General features: G+C 42.1%; 1 protein-coding gene across 2 annotated transcripts in view; it reads right to left on the reverse strand.

Moving 5' to 3' along the window:
• The window catches only part of Kyat3 (kynurenine aminotransferase 3), a 44341-nt gene that overhangs the window by 15575 nt on the left and 8509 nt on the right, over positions 1-20257 (reverse strand). For both annotated transcript variants that reach the window (XM_087897488.1, XM_087897489.1), the window contains 7 exons: positions 12411-12469; positions 11511-11655; positions 7826-7975; positions 5316-5402; positions 4787-4912; positions 4575-4695; positions 665-741 (listed from right to left, as the gene is read on the reverse strand). In XM_087897488.1, coding sequence (XP_087753614.1) covers positions 665-741; positions 4575-4695; positions 4787-4912; positions 5316-5402; positions 7826-7975; positions 11511-11655; positions 12411-12469 — 765 coding nt within the window. The remainder of the gene's footprint in view (positions 1-664; positions 742-4574; positions 4696-4786; positions 4913-5315; positions 5403-7825; positions 7976-11510; positions 11656-12410; positions 12470-20257) is intronic.

The raw sequence follows: 20257 nt of genomic DNA on the forward strand, positions 1-20257 counted from the left end.
TGAAAATTTTTTTTGTAAAGAAAAAAGTATCATAAATTGATTGTTCATAAAATTTAAAATTACTTGATTTTTCTTTCTTTTAAGGAAATTACTTGATTTCAAAAAGGATGAAACATGGGGCAGTGATATGGTTCAGAGGGTAGGAACTTGCTTGCTTCTAAGCCCGAGGACCTCAGTTCAATCTCTGGGATCCACATGTTGGAAGAAGAAAACTGACTCCTACATATTACCTTCTGCCCTACACACACACACACACACACACACACACACACACACACACACACACACAGAGAGAGAGAGAGAGAGAGAGAGAGAGACAGAGAGCACAGCATACATCTCCCAGCCCCCAAGTAAATACATGTAATTAAAAACAAAAGGATAAAGCTTGACATGAGAGCCAAACAAATCAGTAAATATGGAAAAGATCACTAAGTATAAAACTCCACATATATTATGCATGTGTTTAAAATACAAAATATTGTACAAAAATCAAATTATGAGCTTCATTATTATTATTAATTTATTTACTTATTTATTTTTTATTTCCAAGACAGGGGCTCTCTGTGTAACAGAGATGGGGATTGAACCCAGGGCCTTTACATGCGAAGCATGGGCTCTACGACTGAGCCCCATCCCCAGCGCAGCAGCACCCTCCTGCTCTTACCTTCCATCCTGTCACACTGAAAGTCTTGCCAGCGCTTCCTATTGTTATTGTTCTCTCCCACATACCTGGAAAAGTGGCTTAAGAGGAAAAGAAAAACAAGTTGATAACTGGCTACCAATTACTTTCTTTTCCAACTACTTTTCATTTAGTATAACCTAAAAACACAATGCAGACAACATGAACTCAGTGAAAATAGACAGTAAATAGTATCAGTATAGTTATTTCAGTCTTCTTTAGAAAATGCAAGTATAACCCACTACTGCATGAGCACCGCTACCTTCAATTTCAGAACATTTTTTCCAACCACAGGCGAGTCGCTAAGCCATTCTTGACTGATCTCTTCCAGTGTCATTCATTCACAACTGCCCATCAAATCTTTCTTAGAAACTAAGAGTGGCAAAGGAAACAAGGCAGAGGAGCCTATGGCTTCTGCCTCTAAAGAGCTTGAGGTCTCGCTGAGGAAGTGACACCAAGGTGGCAGCAGTGGCACTGTGCTGGCGGCTGGAGTAGGGCAAGCAGGGGTGTTAGGCAATGGTGGAAGGGAGAGGAGGTCTCCTGGTCCAGGGAGGATTTGGTTACAGTTTGGAACACCACATCAGCTTAGGCAGGCAGAAAGGGGAGGGCAGACATTCTGTGCTACAATATGAAATGTAATTATTGTATTCTTTTTAATGAGCTAAGCAATTTGTCAATGAGTATTTCTTTTTAACCATGCAAAAGTGGATGCCCCTCTCTTTTTAAGGGGTCAGCTGATTAGCTGCATAGGGTACAAGGAAAGATGTTCAAATATCAGTGATTTAGTGTATGAATGAGGTGGGAGTAGAGAGGAACATTCTTTGTGATGATTGAAATGGCAGTTTTGTCAGTGGGAGATATTTGAGTCAAGAATATTTCATTCAATAAGAGGAAATTCTGTCATTTTCTTTCCTTCTTTTCCTCCTTTTCTTGAGGGCCATCAAAATGACTTTGTAGGTAGCAGCACTTGCTGGGAGAGCCTGAGCTGGATGTCTGGAATTCAGGGAAAGGAGGGAGGAGAGACTGTACTCCACTTCAGCTGCAGGGAGAGCCTGAGCTGGATGTCTGGAATTCAGGGAAAGGAGGGAGGAGAGACTGCACTCCACTTCAGCTGCAGGGAGAGCCTGAGCTGGATCTCTGGAATTCAGGGAAAGGAGGGAGGAGAGACTGTACTCCACTTCAGCTGCAGAGCCCGACCTCCATAGTTTCTACCCCTATCTGGGCCAGGCTGGCCTTGAACCCGAGACCTTCCTGCTTCACCCTCAGGAGTGGTGTGGCTTCCAGGTATGTGTTACCATGACTGATTGGAGATTCCATTTCTTCACAGTCACTATGCATCATCTAAGATGGCAGACACATGATTTGTTTCTGACCCTCACCCAAACCTGGGTCTTCTTAATCTTTTTTAATGCAGTCTCAGAACCAATATCTTTTGCTGTAGTTCTCGAAATATCATCACAGTCACTATTGAGATCAAGTTAATGTACAGGAATTTGAAAAGCTACCTTAGGTTTTCATCCACAATGTTTTCTTAAGCCTTTGGCAGTTGCTGCCACTTATCTGATTTTGAAAGTTACAGATCACTTAACAGGAGGATTTCGTAAATGAATATTAATGACCAAGTCAGAAAAATTCAAATGCATTTCCGCAATAGCTTTGTTATAGAGCCATGAATATAACTGGCATTTGAAAAGTATTATTTTATACATATGGTGTTTTGCTTATATGTAGGTCTATACACCAAAATGGTGCCCACAGAGGCAAGTAGAGGACATTAGAACCCCTGGAACTGGAATCACAGATGGTTGTGAACCACTATGTGGAAGCTAGGAATAGAACCTGGGTCCTCCGGAAGAACAGCCAGTGCTCTTAACTACTGAACCATCTTTCCAGCCCTAAAATTGGATTTAAAAAATTTTCAATTTCCTGTTAGACAGAATCGTTTCTAGTTTCTTCATGCCCCAGTTCCATTATGCAGGACACTGAGTTCTGGTGCATCTGTTAGCGAGTCTCAGAGACGCAGCCTTCTGCAATGGTCTCAGCCCCTCGTCAATGTTTATGCCCTACTTTCTAACGCTGTGGAATAATCATTTTGTGCACTGTGAAGATGTGTCACTCGGCCTGGTTTAATAAAAAGCGGAATGAGCCCGACGGTGGTGGCACACGCCTTTAATCCCAGCACTCGGGAGGCAGCGGCAGGTGAATCCCTGTGAGTTTGAGGCCAGCCTGGTCTACAAGAGCTCGTTCCAGGACAGACACCAAAAACTACAGAGAAACCCTGTCTCGGGAAAAAAAAAAAAAAAAGCGAAACGACCAATAAAAAGCGGAATGACCAAGAGTTAGGCAGGATTTTGGGGGCAGAGAGACCGTCGGTAAGAAGGAGGAGGAAAAGCCAAGAGACAGAAAATAGCAAGAAATGTGGGAGGAGAGGTGACAGCTACAAGTCTCGTGGCAGCACAAGGATGAATAAAAATGGGTTAATTTAAATTATAAGAGCTAGTTAGATACAAGCCTAAGCTATCGGCCAAACTTTCATAATTAATAATAAGTCTGTGAGTTGTGATTTGGGAGTAGGCAGGAGGGACAGAGAAGACTTGTTACATTCGAATCCCCTCAAGCCCTTGCTTTCTCCTTCCATCTCTGTGGCCATTTATAATGCGCCACTGTAACAATGACGGTACACACAACTTCTGTTCACACACATATCTATGTACCTCTTTACTGCCTCTGTTTCCTATTCATCTTACTCAGCAAAGACATCTGATTGCCTAATGTTCTAATTTGCTTTCTAATTTTCCATGATTAAAATCACAGGCGAAAGCAAATTCGGGGAGGAACGAGTTTGTTTGGCTCACACTTTGCCGTCATAGTACATCACTGAAGAAGTCAGTGCTGGGACTCATCAACAGCTCAGGAAGCACAGCAAAAACCATGAAGGAATGCTGAACCATGGGCTCACGCTCACTTGCTTTTCTTACAATGCCTAGGACTCCCACAGTGGAGCACACCTTCTTATATCATCAAGACATTTTTCATGGAGGTAGCCAAATGACTATGTGATTCAGGAATTCTTCAATTGGGATTTCCTCTCTTGACTCTGGAGGACTCTGGTTTGTGTCATGCTAAGGCACTCCCACTTTGTGTGGGACTCTAATGTGGAAAATGAGAATTTAGAAGAGACCAACACAAATAATAATCTCATCCTTCTGATAAATTAGAAGAAAAATGCATAGATTCTGTTTAAGGATATAGGTAAAAACAAAATAAAAGCGAAGGAAGCGAATGCTGGAGGCGAGGGAGGCTGATAAGGGAACAAAGACCTGAGGGAATTGTGGACACCAGAGGGATAGTGTCTAGGCATAGGCAAGACAGCACAAGACCCAAAGGTTACCCACATAGCTTACAGTTCTACAGCTGAGAGCTTGGGCCAGCCCAGTTGATACGGCAGTATTTGGGTGAGGTAGCCCAGTAGCAATTGCAAAATCCCACTGGGAACAGACGAGCAATAGCCTGCCATTCTATAATTCCTTGCTATTAGATTTGGGCAACTCATTCAGTACAATCACAAACCGCCTCATGAAAAGCTTTGTCCTCAGTTTCTTATATACTGAGGAACAGCAGGATTCTTGTTAAGAAGCCAAAGACAGGCAAAAGACCTACTCTGCTCACATCCCACCTTTACATTGTGATCTCAAGTCCCTTCCCCCATTGGAACATCTGTTCATCAAGCTCAGCTTTAATCTCTCAAGCGCGCTCCATCTAAATGCCCCTCGTAAGTGCGCACGTAGATACCCATCGCAGAGACTATTTGAAAGCTGGCCTGGGGTCCTCTCGGATCCTTTGTTCCACATGTGTCAAAACCCACTCAGACTGGAGACTCCGTCCGAATCAGTACCTATTTTTATATGCTTATGTCCAGTATAGACAAGCCATTCATAAACCTCATCACTGATGCACAGGGTGTCATGCTTGATGCAAAGGTCAGCAATGACTTGCAGCTCCTCTCTGGTATACACCTACACATATTAAAGGAAAGGGCAGAGCCAATTATTCTACATGTGAGAAAATAGGGACTCCCAGCCTGTGTAAGCAAAGAGGGTCGCTTACCTTGCCAATGGGGTTATGTGGAGTATTTAATATAATGGCTTTAGTCTTAGAACTAAATTTACTTTCCAGTTCTTGAGGATTGAATGTCCAATCAGAACTAGACCACTTCGTCCCATCGGTAGGTTTCTAAGCATGAAGAATAAAGATGTGGTTTGAACAAATTAATTCATGTTTACTGTCTTACAACAACCTAGTAAAGAAAGATGAAAGACAGACCCGAAAAAGGTAACTGAATAACATGACTAATGAAGAACACAGGCACAAATAATTAGGCTCTAATTCAACCTCGAGAACCCAGAGGCCCTGAGTTTTATGTACACACTGTTTAAGGAAACAATGAACGCTGTCAACAAACAGCTGTTCTTCCTTCCCAGAAGCGGCTGTATCTATGGGCAAGGTAAGGGCTGATAGAGGAGTCGGTGAGTCACCTTGGCTACTGGATTCATTATTTTCAAAAGACTTAGCTATACCTTCAATGACAACTTAATTTAAAACATTCTTCAGGTCAGCGGATGGTCTGGGGACTTACAGATCTCAGGGGAATAAACACAGGCGTTGCTCCGGCCATTCTCACCATGGGCTCATAACAGTCATAAAAAGGCACCATTATGATCACCTGAGATACAAAGCAAACAAGAACACAGGGTATCAGCCAGCAATTCACCTCTGGAATGTGGCGCCTCTTATGTGGGAGGTGCTGTGCTGAGTGACAAGATGCAGCAAAGGAAAAGACAAGCTCGGTCTTCATGGAGCCATTGTCTGAGTGCAAAAGACCCTGGATAGAAAGGCATCCTCGGAGTCAAAGATGGAGTTCTTGGTCTCTCGGGAGATCTACAGAGAGGTTTACAGTGGGGACATTTAAAAGTGTCAATTATTATAGGTGCATACCCAGATTAATCTGGTGCCTGGACTGCTCATCATATTCTCAAAAGTATGTTCTGAGCAAAACCAGTAAGGGTGTTTTTTTTTTTTTTTTTTTTTTTTTTTTTTTTTTTTTTTTTTTTTTTTTTTTTTTTGTATTTCAAACTAGAAAACAAAATGCAGGAGGAACTTGATATACACCGGACAGTGATAGGAGCAGGATTTCAGGAAATGACGTTGCGACCGTTTCTAGAGTGGAGTGCTAATTGGAGACAGTATCTTGAGAGTAAGCATTTGCGTGAGTCAGGGGCCAGAGTGGATGCTATTGTTCTCGTGTGATGCCCACAGTCCTCTGCTCCAGGTCTGTAGTGTCTGGCACCTTTTCCTCTCAGTCCTTGGATCAGATTTCTCACCTCTCAAACTCCCCTCCAACTACCCTTGCTGCAGCTTCAGATGGAGGAGCTGATCTTGTTGGCTGCCATCACACCCCAGCCTGCAGACTCAATCTAGGACTTCTGTCTTTCTTTTATCTCTGCGGTGGTTTGAGTGAGAAGGGCTCCACAGGCTCATGTTTGCCCGCTTGGGCCCTAGTTTATGGAACTGCTTGGAAAGGATTAGGAGGTGTGGACTTGTTGCAGGAGGTATATCAGTGGAGTTTCAAAAGCCCACTCCAGGTGGGTGGGGGTAGTGCCCGCCTTTAATCTCAGAACTCAGGAGGCAGAGATGGCAGATCTAGGCAGGCAGAGACAGGTGGATCTCTGTGAGTTCGAGGCCAGCCTGGTCCACAGAGAGAGTTCGAGAACAGACTTTAAAAAGCTACAGAGAAACCCTGTTTTGTAAAACAGACAGACAGACAGATAGATAAGAAAGCCCACTCTACTTGGCCCTCCCTCTGCCTCATGGCTGTTGTTTCAACATGAAGTCCCTCACCCACTGCTCCAGCATCATGCCTGCCTGCCTGCCTGCTGTTACACTCTCTGCCATGATGGTTATGGTCTCTTCTCACCCTTGAATCTAAGCAGACTCCCAATTATTTTGTAAACTGCCTTGGTTATGGTATTTTGTCACAAAAATAGGAAAGTAACTAAGACCATCTCCTTCCTTCCACTGAAATAAGATCTTTTCTAACCCTGACTGATCTCCGACCCCTGGTTTAACCTCCCACGCTCTGGGACGGCAGGCATGTGCCACCACACTTGCCTAGCTTTTATACAGTTTTTATTATTTATTTGTTTACTTGTTGCGTACATGTTCTTGTGTGCACCATGGGGCATGTGTGGGAATCAGAGGACAACTTTTGGTTATCTGATTCTATCATGTGGGTTCTGGAGATCAAATTCAGGCTTGGCAGAAAATGGCTTTATCATATGAGCCCTCTTGCCAGCCCAGGGAGCCACTTCTTCAGTCCATGCTTTTATATATATTTTTAAAACCTAACCCGATTTCATGAAAATGCCATATAATTTTAATTTTTGCTCTTACATTAATGTTGAGAGTTCCCTAAGTTTAAGAATTATTTTCTTACCTTTTACACACATAAATAACAGTGCTGTATTTGTGCCTATAGTTCTCTATTTTTAAAAGACCAGCTGAATAAATTCACATGACTGCTATCTCTAGATGAAAGAATATAAGCTTGTTTACACACACACACACAGTCTAATGTTTTTATTGAATCTGTGTATGTGTCTGTGTGTGTGGAGACAGGTGTACATGCCAACCATGTATGAAGTTCGTCCAGCTTGGGCTAGTCTCAAACACAAACAAGCAAACTAACCAGTTAACTAATTAACTAAGAACTTTACATAGCAGACATAATAACAAGTGAAAAGCAAAACAAAGCAAAACTCAAGAGCCTGTACCATCTGATTCCAACATCTATCCAATAAAAGAGCCGCGAGAATGAACTGAGGTGCAGATTACAGGAAAAGGGTTAACTCTGGGAGACAGACAACAGGACAGGCCTACAGCCTCTGGACGCTGGGAGGATGCAGCATCATTCTGTGTGCTACAGTTATATGGTAATTATCCCACTCCTCATTCAAGGCTTGCTAACTTTACTGTACCGCCACTAGACCTCAAAACCGACTGACAGAGAAAAAGAAAGGAACAAAATGAGGAGAAGGTTCCAACGTGGGACAGAAGCACCGAGTTTTAGGACAGTGTTCATACCCTTACCTCATCTCCCGGGTCAACCAATCCTTGAATGGCATTAAAGAGAGACCCATATCCTCCCACTGTCACAAGGATTTCTTTATCCGGATCAATTTGATTTTGATAAATTTTTCCATATAAGCAGGACAGAGCTTTCACAAGTGGTGGATGACCCTGTTGTATTAAAGATAAAGACAAAACAAAAATCCATCTTGATTTTTAAAGCAATACTTTGAGGCAATCTAATGCTAAAAATGTAACTCCCTTAAATTTTGGGTTTAATATTTAGCATTATCCCCACATTTGTGTTTTTAAAGATTTATTTTATATGTATGGGCATTGAGTGTGTGCGTGCACCACCTGAGTGGATGTCAGAAAAGGGTCTTGGATCCTTTGAACCTGTAGTGACAGGCTGGTATGACAGCCTGTATAGTTATAGTCACCAAGTAGGTGCTGGGAATTGAACTCAGGTCCTCTGCAAGAGCAATAAGTGCTTTAAACTACTGAGCCATCTCTCCAGCCTCCAAATCTGTATTTCCAAAGTAGCAATAAACTTTAAAATCCTTTGCACTTTGAAGGTCTCTATGAAAGGTTATGAAAACTTGCTGTTGATGAAAAATATCCACAAAAGAGAAGGTCTGGAATAGAAATCTCAAAGCATTTGTTTTGAATACAAATGAACTTCCTCCCAGCATATTGATAATAGCACAAAAAAAATAGATGAATGTAAAAATCCTGTATTTGCTACATCCCCTGAATCTGCTTTCCTCAATTGCCGGGGAGGTTCTTCCTGCCATGGACTAAGAGAAGGAAAACCAAATTCTCCAAAGATACACATGCTGGTGTTGCTAATGCAAACGCTACCAGGAAGCCTTGTATTGTCCACTGATGAGAAAAGAACAGTTCCCAGGGACAGCGATTCCCTTAAGATAAGATAGAGGGGATGGCACATGTATAAAAAGTGAGATATACGGTGATTCTCATACTCAAACTTCTTCTGTAGGGACTGGGACTTTAGCTTAGTACTAGAGCTTGCCTAGCAGGTACGGGCCCTGGGCTCAACCCATATTCTAAACCACGTTATTTTTATTATAGCTATCACGCAATAATTGCACATATTTAAGGGGCAGTGTGATACCTCAACACATGACCACAGTATATAGATAAAACCAGTAATTAGCATTTTCCTCCAGTTTCTTTGGAACCTTCAAGTTCCTCTCTTCTATTACAGTTATTCAAACAGGTTGTTGTGAATTCTAATCCCTGTCTGTGCTGTAGAACACTAGAAAGGTTTCCTTCCATCTCACTGGGTCTTGTTATCTAGTATTTAATCTCCCCTCCGTCCGCTTGTTCTTGCTAACCTTCAGAGATTACTCTTCGACTCTCACCTGTCTCCAGATCTGCGTATTTTAACTTTTCCATATGAGACAAAATATTTAGTAGTTGTTCCTCTGTGTCTGCCTCATTATTCCAGTTAATATGTTTGCCAATTCCATCTGTTTGGCCAAAGTTCTGCTTTTCACTCTGCCTGTGGCAAAGTCTACTGGGGAAGACACCATATTTTTGCCTATTCCTCTGCAGATGGCCACCTAGACTGATTCAGTATCTTAGCTACAGTGAACAGCACTTTAGTAAATCTCTGAGATGCTACTCTCATTTTCTTGCATATAAATCCAGACCTTTTTTATGTGTGTTGCTCCACCTATTTATTTATTTATTTATTTATTATGTTTCATTTATTTATTGTAACAAGTCTTTCTCTGTCCTGCCAATCCCAAATAATGACATGGAGACTTATTAATTATGAAAGCTTAACCTACTGCTGAGGCTTGTTTATAGCTAGCTCTTAAAACTTAAATTAGCCCATTTATATTAATTTGCATTCTGCCATGTGTCTCGTGGCTATTACCTCTGCACATCCTGCTTGTGCTTTGTCTCCTTGGCATGTCTTGATTATACCCTCCTACTTCCTCTCTCTGCCTGGAAGTCCTGCCTATGCCTTCTGCCTAGCTCTTGGCCATTCAGCTCTTTATTAAATCAGTCATGACAATACATTTTCACAGTGTACAAATATCCCACAATAATTTATTGTGTGTGTTGGGGGACAGTATCCACACCACACTGTGAACATAGAGGCTGGAGAACTACTGTGGAGTTGGTCCTCTCCCTCCACCACAGGGACAGTTTGCCAACCCTACTTATACTGTATTTCGTGACACTTGCACTAATTTATCGTGATGTCCAGGGTGCAGAAGAGATTCTTTTGTACTCTATGTTTCTTTGACATACACAATTGCTTAGCTCCATTAAATCACACCTGCGTACTTTTGCTACTGTTCCTTGTGTTTTGGGAGTTTTATAAGAAAATAAGCCTATACCTGTTGGGACTAATGAGTCCTGGTCTTCAGCTGGATGTTGGGACTAATGAGTTCTGGCCTTTAGCTGCTCTTCCCTCCTAGCACCCTCTAATTAAAGTCACTAGAAGCTGTGCCTGGTTTAGAGGATCAGAGGATGGGATTATCACCTGTTGGCCATGGACTGCAGTGTATTTAAGCCTACATGGTGTTAATAAAGGGGGCTTTCTGAACCAGCGTTTGGAGGTCCGTGTGTCAGTCTGTCTTTGCGTATGTATTCTCAATCTCCAGCCCCCTTTCCCGAAGCTCGCGAACTGGGTTCCAGCGCACGGAGCGCAGACACGGGGGCGCGGTGCATGGCATATACCAATACCTTGACCTATTTCCCATACATTTTCTCCTACAGCTTCCATAGTCTCAGGTCTGATATGTGGGTAGAGAGACTAGAAAGGAAGCAAGCATCTAGTCAAAGACAGGGTTCTTTAAGAAGACAATGCTAAGGGCATATAAGTGTTAATCAAATAGCAAAGATGTTGAGAGAATATTTTCCCTTCCTTTGAAGTCCTGCGATTTCATTTTGAAGAGGCCTGACTTAACATCAGTGCAGCCATGATAGACTGCAGACTAACAATACTGGGACTAGGCCACCACACCATCATAATAACCAGGAAAAGCCACAGACTGTACTCTTCAGGGAACCAATAGGAATGAAGACAGACAAGTTCTAGATGCTCCAGAACATTAACGGTGCTTCCATAATCTGTATATAGATTGTCAATTTCCTTGCAGCAACGTTAGTACCAATCACTGTTTGACAAAACTTATGTTACCTCACTCCTGCCCAATCAGGAGTTCAACCCACATCTGAATCTGGAATTCCCCCACCCCACCCCCATCCTTTACTCCTTAAAAACCCTGCTGTAGCTGAGCTCAGTGCTCTCCCTGATCCAACCACTGTGTTGTGAGCCCAAGTTTGAGCTTTCAATAAAGGCTCTTTGCTTTGCATATGAACTTAAGACTCCTGGTGATCTTTTGGGGGCACGTGACACAGGCATAACAATTTCGGAATAACAGTCAATGCAGGGCCAGAACTGTGAAAGGGCTGGAAGTTGGGGACGGTTCATTCCAAGAGGTAAGGGCAAGGGGCTCCTGAGTTTCCAGGTTGGGACAGTTGATTCTAGAAAGACAATGTCCTTTAAGGGGGAGTGGTTCTCTCTCTCTCTCTCTCTCTCTTTCACACACACACACACACACACACACACACACACACACACGCACGCGCACGCGCACACACACACACACACACACAAGCTTGACGTATCAGTGTATGCCCCACATGGCCCCGAAAGACTCACAAAGCCCCTTGTGTACTGATTCAGGTTATCAGTTAATGCCGCCTTTGATAATTCTTCCTTTACGTATGAAGGAGGGGATATATCTGGAAGGCCTTGTCCAAGATTCACAACAGCAGGATCTGCAGCCAACTTAGTAAATTCAACCCTGATTAAAAAAAGGAAACAACTAAAATTAGGAAATTTTAGAGTTAGCTTCATTATCATATGTGATCACGCAGTGGTAACCCATGCCTTTAATCCTAGCACTAGGGAGGTAGAGGCAGTTGGAGCTCTGAGTTCAAGGTCAGCCTTGCCTACAGAGTGAGTTCCAGGACAGCCAGGGCTACACAGAAAAATACTGTTTTGAAAAACAAAGAAACAAAAAGTCAGATGTTCTCATTATAAAATAAAAAAAAAATATAGGACTTTGTCTTAGAGATGAAACACAATGTGTTCCCAACAAAATGTTACCACCCACAGAATGAATTTATTTAGCAAATGATGGTTGAAATAAATGACCCTATACTCCTTAGAGACCTCAATTTAACAACATTCATATTTGAGTCATATATGTATATAGGTATATAAATGCTTGTAAATGTCTGTAATCTCAGGAGGGAAGGCTGAAGCAAGAGGCTCAAAAGTTTGAGGCCAGCCTGGGCTACATACATAACAAGACCCTACTTCAAGAAACAAAGAAAAGGAAACTGTTGTCAATTTCGTGAAAGCATCCGTTAAACTTAGTTTTAGATATCCTCTGCTATGTATCCAGTGCTAGCCCAGAGACTAGCATCCTCCCATTCAAGCTTAATTAATGGGGGGAGTTAAATGAAAGGCTTCATTATTGGATTGTGGCTGAAGCTAAAACCCAATTTAAGGGACACAGGAAACCTGATATGATCATTTGTCTAAGACACTCACCACACATTGCTGTCCAGGCCTTCGATTCGTTTGGCGTTTTTGAATTTCAAAGCCATTTTCTGAAAGATATATATTGAAAGTTTCTTTTAATTCTTTAGTCAAAATTCAAAGAGGCCATTAAACAATGGGCCACTCTTCCCTTTGTCTTCTGTTACCTTGTAAATGGTACCACGAAAAGAAGTTTTAGAACCCCGTGCAAAACTCTAAGGAACTGTCAACTCTTTCCTACTGTTCTACAGAATATTTTTCCTTGAGGCCCTCATAGCTTTACACTCAAGAACAAAATACCACCCCAGGATGAAGAGCTAATCAGTTTAAAGGCCTGAAACACACTCTAGAGCTCATTAAATAATACCAACAGGAAAGATTTCAAGAGAATCTTGAGCCATGCCATGAAGTTTGCATAACATATTATACATCCATAGTTCTATAAGGAAGTTCCTCCTATGGCCTACAGGAAGAACTCAAGAAATGGTTCTATTCTGCACAATTACGGATACTGATGCTAACACCATGAAGCAATGCTTATGTATCAGGCACCATTCTGTGTGCTTTACACGGCTAAAATTTTAACATTCACATCAGCCCTATGCAGCATTATGAACCCCATTTATGCATGAGCAAAACTGAGGTACCGTGAAGATGGAGAAGAAAAGAACTTTTTACATCTATCAACATTCGTAAAATAATCTCAAACAGGCTCAGCCCAAGATTTGAGCTCATGACCTTTCCCGACAGCCTGTACTTACATTATCTTCTACTGGATTTCCCATACTAAGACCTTCTAAAAAATATGACTGTAAGTTGTAGCTTAAAATATAGCAGTCATTCCCGTTAGGTCTTCTAACACCAAGCAAGCAAGCTAAGACTGTAGTAGGAAAATATTAGAAGTTATAATTACCATACCATACACACTATTTCAGTTCTTTCAATTCAAAAGTTATATTTTGACTGTTTCTCAAAAGTATTAAATTAGCTTTGAGTTCATTGTTAGCAGGCTGGTGGAAATAAGAAAAATGATTGACAGCATTTTTGTAAGGAATTTTATAATAGAATATTAAAGCAGTTTTAATTCAATCTGGAAGAGAGATAATGATAACGGTTATTCAATAGAACATTGTTCTCATTCTATTTCCAATAACGATACCAAAGAAATAGCTTTCTCAGCCTCCTATTTGTAATCTTTGAAACTCCAGTGAAGGGAATCACGAGTAAACTCTCTGGAGGCTAACACACTTCTAGAATAGCATTTCAATGAAATCCCACCTGAACACAGTGACACTCTAGAGAAAACAGTTATAAAATTCTAAAGTCCCCGCAGAATAGAAAAAGATATTTTAAACAAAGGCATTTGCTTCTTTCAGAAAATGTGTTGAGAACTTAATGATTCACTCAGCATGTGATCAGAAATGCAAAGTAGATTTATATATTTAAATAAAAGCAGGGCTGGGGAAATGGCTTAGAGGGCAAATCACTTTCTGAGTTCTTATCCCAAGCACCCATGTAGAAGCCAGGTTCTCCCATGGCTTGTAACTCCAAGACTGGGGGATAGAGATAGGATGGTTCCAGGGGTTCCCAGTCCAGCCAATACATCTCACACAGTGAACTCCAGACAAAATCAATAAGAGACCCTGCCTCAAAAATAAAGTAGAGGGCAACTGAGAAAGATACCCAACATTGACCTTGAGCCTCCAAATACCCATTCGACGGCATGTGCACCCTCCTGCAGGTACCGTTCTCCCACAAACTGAAAAAGCAAAGTTTTTATGGGGTGCCATAGACAACATAGATGGCAGGGAGTACTGTGGGAGCCCACGTATGGCTCAGTTTCCATTTGGAGCCATTTTGACTGCTCTGCCTTTCCCAATAACCTTGAAGGCTATGAGAGACTTCTGATTTAGCCTGTGAGACAAGAACACTCTATACAGCAGACAGTATACTGCTGATGACAAATCTCAGGAACATCAAGATAGAAAGTGAGGCTTCTTCCGACCAGCAAGCACATGTTGGAGAGGAGGCTGCTCACTCAAGGACAGGGTGGTCTTGCGGTTAGATACTGACCGTCTGTGCTGTGCTTTGTTCTGCTAAGCAAGTTCTGAAGTAAACTCTGGGCTGTTTGGCTGCTTGGGCATGACCAGACAGACCTCCCGATTCTATCATGTCTTTTGTTTCTTTCACGTGACTTTTCTTTGGCCTCTAGGATCCCCTATCCAGAAACCCTAGCTGACTTTGTAGGAGTGGGCTCCTACAGAGTACAACTATTTCAACTTAGTTGAGAAAACAAAGCACATTTGACTTAATTTTATTCAAAGTGTCTGTCTAAGTCATTTCCTCTATTGCTGCTGCCTCCCCTCCATCACAATCCAAGGCTTCAACTACCCGACCCTTTCAAATGATGTAGGCTAGCTCTACTCTGCATATAGTCTTTCCTCTCTCAAAACTGTCTTTAGCATCTCTCAGCCTCACTATAGAGCAGCGGTCTTTTTTCAGGTTTTATTATTATTATTATTAAAAATTTTCACCTCTTCTCACTTCTCTCCCCCTCTCTCTCCAGTCCAAAGAGCAGTCAGGGTTCCCTACCCTGTGGGAAGTCCAAGGTCCTCCCCCTCCCATCCGGTTCTAGGAAGGTGAGCATCCAAACAGACCAGGTTCTCCCAAAGCCAGTCCATGCAGTAGAATCAAAACCCAGTCCTTGGCTTCTCAGTCAGCCCTCCTTGTCAGCCACGCTCAGAGAGTCTGGTTCGATCACATGCTCCATCAGTCCCAGTCCAGCGGCCTTGGCAAGTTCCCATTAGATCAGCCCCACCATCACAGTGGGTGGGCAAACCCCTCACGGTCCTGACCTCCCTAGAGCAGCGGTTCTTAACCTTACTAATGCTGTAACCTTTTAACACAGTTGTAAGGAGACGTTCCTTTAGCTTAGGCTTGTCCCACTAGCTCTTAGAACTTAAACTAACCCATGTTTTACCATGCGCCTTTTATCTTTCTTTCATTCTGTATGTCCGACTCCATCCATGTTTCATTGGCATCTCCCTGCACCTTGATATCTCCTACTTCCTTTTTCTGTGCCCTGAAGTACCACCTGTACCTCCTGCCTCGCTATTGGTTGTTCAGCTTTTTATTACAGCAATCACAACAATAAATTTTCACTCAGTATACAAATACCCCACAACATACAGTTCCACATGTTGGTGACCCCCAACCATAAAAGTATTTCATTGCCATCTCATAATTGTACTTTTGCCACTATTATAAATCACAATGCAAATAAATTTGCTCTGTGATCCCCAAAGGGTCATGACCGACTGCTATAGAGACTTCAATAAGCATTTCTCCTCCTCTAAGTTCTATACGGGGAAATAAGATTGTGCCAGGTAGCACTGAGTTTTAAATAGTCGTAAACAGAACAGCAAGCATTTCCTTTGCCTGGCAAGCATTCATTTCCCTTTCTTGGAGACGAGACTGCTTCTCCGGAGGACGCATGCTCTGTACTTGAGGCCTGGTCTGAACAGTCAAGTTCCCGCCCTCGGTTCACACCTCCTATCCCATCTGCTACCTTTGTGACTCAAGTTGGATTTCATTTCCTGCTCTCCCTACATCAAGGTCTTCTACGCCTATGCGCTCCTGTTAAATGCAGTATTTTCTAGCATTCCATTCATCCATTTGTTCATTCAGTTGTATGCCCTTAGATTAGGAAAATACCTTGTGCACTGCTACGTCAGTCAAGCTTCTCTGGCCATGCAGCTGCGGGGCTGGTCAGTCAGAAACATGCAGAGCTGGCACCAGGAGAAGACCTGCTGTTACAGCTGGAACCTGAGGTGAGGATCTTCACTACCTAGGTGGGCGCTCAGTAGGTTTCTTTTCTAAGACATTGAACAAATCTCATCCACATTAGGTAGGGCTGCTATTCAGCTTTCCTCAAAGCACATTATTTTAAATCTTAATTTTATCTGAAAACTCCCTTCACGGCATCATCACACTCGTGTCTGAACACGTGTTTAGGTACTTAGGTATCCGTCAGCCAACCGGATACCAGCAGAGTTCAAGATACAGTCCTATGAGTGGTACACGCTGAGTTTTCAACACATATATAATGAATGAAGAGATTTGTTCACTTTATCGTGTCCGTGAGGTTAAGTTAGGTATGCATGTCAGCCCGCTTAAGATAATCTATGCTGCAATAATGAAAGACCCCAGCATTTTGAGATTGGAGGGCATTTTGCTTGCCTCTGTGTATGCCTCACTAACTCCTGAATTTCTGGGGGATTCTCCCATCTCAGTCTCCCATCTACCTACAGCAGGGTTGGGATGAACACATACTGTCATGTTTAGTTTTGTGTGGGTTTGGGGGATTGGAAAACAGGTTCTTACACTTTTGCACCAAATGCCTTAATCCCGGGATAATCTCTCCAGCCCTGATACATTAACAGTTTAGAATTATAAAGGTTTCCTCTTGCTTACACCACAAGGGCATTTAAACTCAGCTGCCGCTCTGCTCCATGTTAGTCATCCTGAGACATAAGTCAGCCGCTATAAAGAACACAGCCTACTTTAAAACAAAGAGATCGCTCTTAGAAGATCATGTTTATATATATATATATATATATATATATATATATATATATATATATATACCTCTTCTGTTTATACTTTTTTTTTTGTCATGGTTGATGTTGGGAAGCTCTGCCCAGCCCCACTCCTCTTGTTCCAGACCCCGCCCCTGAGAAAGCCCAAAACTGGCAGCTCCTCCCCCGGAACTGCTCAAGACCACCTATATGGTATTTAAGACCTTGTCCATAGATCTTCCATAGATCTCATGCCTTCCTAAGAGTTACCTGGGAGTTGCCTCGCTCTGCTCTGTTGATTGAGTCTAGATCTACTAATTCTGTTTGATTTGACTTATTATTTCCCCAATAACCGGGGATCTAATACTTCCCAGTTGAGTCATGGAGCCAGGTTATATAACTGACCAGCAGAGGAAGCAGTATGTGTTTGTGGAAGTAATTAAGTAAAGTTGTGGGAGTCCAGCTCCCGTGGGGTGTAGGTCCCAAAGAGGAGGTGTGGAGTGGGTGAGGAGAAGGACATTGACACAAGGTGAAGGTGAATTGGGACGATTGCCACTTTTCTGATAAAAAGACTACACATTTTATATGCTTTAATTGCACAAAAGATTCAGTGGGAGAAAGGGGGTGTGTGAGCTGGGGTGTGGCTTCTGATTAGGGGCTGAGGAAGCTAGCATTCACCTTCACAAGTTAATAGGTATCAGTCACATGTTAATAAAAGGGCCACAAGTTCCTCTTGCCAGACATAAAATTAACTCCCTTTTTTTAGAAACTTTCTCCACGCCCCTTATCTAAACACCTGACCTTGGGAAAAGGACTTTCTCTATTATGGAATATTGAAGTTTTTTTTTTTTATATGACTTAGTATATCCAACTAACTAAAGTTTAAAGTTTAAAGATGAGCTAGAAAAATATTACTGTGAACCTGAGTTTGTAGGCAGAGACATGTAGGCCACCGAGACCTGAATAATTACACAGATACTATGTTAATTATAACACTGTTTGGTCAATGGCTTATTCATGTTTCTAGCTAACTCTTTCATCTTAAATTCACCGATTTCTATTAATCTGTGAATCACCACGAGGTTGTGGCCTACCAGTCAGGTTGTGACTGGTAACTTGCATCTTTCTCCTTCGGCAGCTACATGGTATCTCTCTGACTCTGCCTCTTTTCTCTTTCTATCTCTGTATGGATTTGCTGCTTGACTTTACTAAGCCATTGGCTGAAACAGCTTCTTTAATAACCAATGGTAATAAAACATATTCATAGCATACAGAGCGGAATCCCACAGCATGAGTAGACCTTAGCAATCTATAAATCTTGATTATCAAATATACCTTATTTATCAAGCATATGTTACTCATCTAAACTTTCTAGTGGCTTGGTGTTAACTTGTGAAGGAAGAGGCAGAATTCTCACACTAGAGTTATTTTGTTTAAAGAGGTTGCCATTTTATACATTTTTCATCTTTCAAAACCTGAAAAAAAGGTTTCCCAAAGAAAAAGACATAAGGGTACTCCCATAACACATAATGAGAATCATTAAAAATGAAAGTAAACAGGTGCCGGAGAATTGTGTTCTACACAGTCTTAATGCTGGAACAAGAAGCAATGGTTGCCATACAGCGAAGATCAGACAGGTCATTGTTACAGGTTGGAATTTGGTTCCCCTCAGTTACATAGGTTGAGGTCCTAACTCTCAGTACTCAGAATGTGTCCACAGATAGAGTCACTGGGGTCTCACTGGCTTGGGAGCTAAGAGCACTGTCTACTCTTCCAAAGGACCCAGGTTTGATTCCCAAAACACACATGGGTGCATCAAAACTGTCTGTAATCCAATCCCAAAAGATCCAACACTCTGGTGTGGACAAAACACTCACATAATATATTAAAATAAAGATTTGACTGTTGTTTAAAAAACATGAAAGAAATAGGCTCATTGCATAGGTGATAGTTCAAAAAGGTCATCGGGGGGCTCACATCTCCTTTGGCCCATTGGTTCCTCATTTAAGAGGGCACACAGAGAGAGCCTATGTAAAGGGCATGGCCAAGGCTGAGCGATTCGTGTACAAGTCAAGGATGCCAACATCCCCAAGAAATCACTGGAAGTCAAGGAAGATGTTTCCTTAGGACGAAATGTCCCTGTTTACAGTGTGCTCAGCCTTCTCAGCCTCCGAAGGCAGTGAGGGAAACAAAACAAAACAAAAATCTCATTTCTTAAGCATTTGCTTTGTTAGAACAACCAGAGGAAATCAATTGACTAGCTGTGTTAGGGTTCTCTAGAGTCACAGAACTTATAGAATTAATCTCTCTCTGTTCATTACCATAAAAGATTCATCAGACTCTCACCACACTGGAACACATACTTTGGGGTACCCTGAATCTGTGTTTCATGGTTATTCATACTTGGCTCCTGAATAAGCTATCTCTTATCACCTTTGAGGTGAGGGTTGTGTCTTTACAGCAACAAAGGTCATGTGACAATGCACAGTGAGGACAATCAGACTCAGTTGCAGATGCAGATGGTGGTTGTGAGACAGAGGTGGGTAGATCTCTGAGTCCGAGGCCAGCCTGGTCTACAGAGTGAGTTACAAAACAGCTCGGGCTACACAGAGAAACCCTGTGTTGAAAAACACACACAAAAACCTTTTTTCCTGGGGCAGACTCAGCACCAGGAAGTTGGCATGAACTTCCAGATATATAAGAGAACATCTATAGGTTTATATGATTTTGAATGCAGCTAACCAGGTGATGTGCAGTTTTCCATCAGTTTGATTTAATGTATGACATACATATTATACAAAGTTACCATGGAAATCACAAGCTACCACCTAATCTTCCATCAGGTTGAAGGGAAAGGATGCTGCTCTACAGCTTCACCACAAGGTGGCGAGTTTGGCAAAGATAAGGAAAAGCTTCAACAAAGCAGTTCTTAAAATGAGAGGAATTACAACCCAAGAGCCTGCAACACCAAGTTCCAGCTGCATACACTTTGAGGCCTTAGCCCACAAGACCCAATATATGTAGGTGAGATGAGACAGGTACAGAAAAAGCCTCCCCAAAGAGGGGCTGATGCTGAGGAAGTCAAGGCTGTCAAATCTGTGTAGGAGGAGTCATTAAGCAAGTCTTTACCCAGAGCAGCCAAGGGGACAGCCAAAAACTACTAGAGGACAAGAGAACGAAAAATAGAAACAGCAACATTATATATAACATGAGTGCACACACGCACACATGTGCATATAATTTTGTCGTGCCTTTATTTTACTTAGCTTTTATATTTTGATG

Source organism: Myodes glareolus, chromosome 17 (genome assembly GCF_982192425.1).
Source record: "Myodes glareolus chromosome 17, mMyoGla1.1, whole genome shotgun sequence".
NCBI lineage: Eukaryota > Metazoa > Chordata > Mammalia > Rodentia > Cricetidae > Myodes > Myodes glareolus.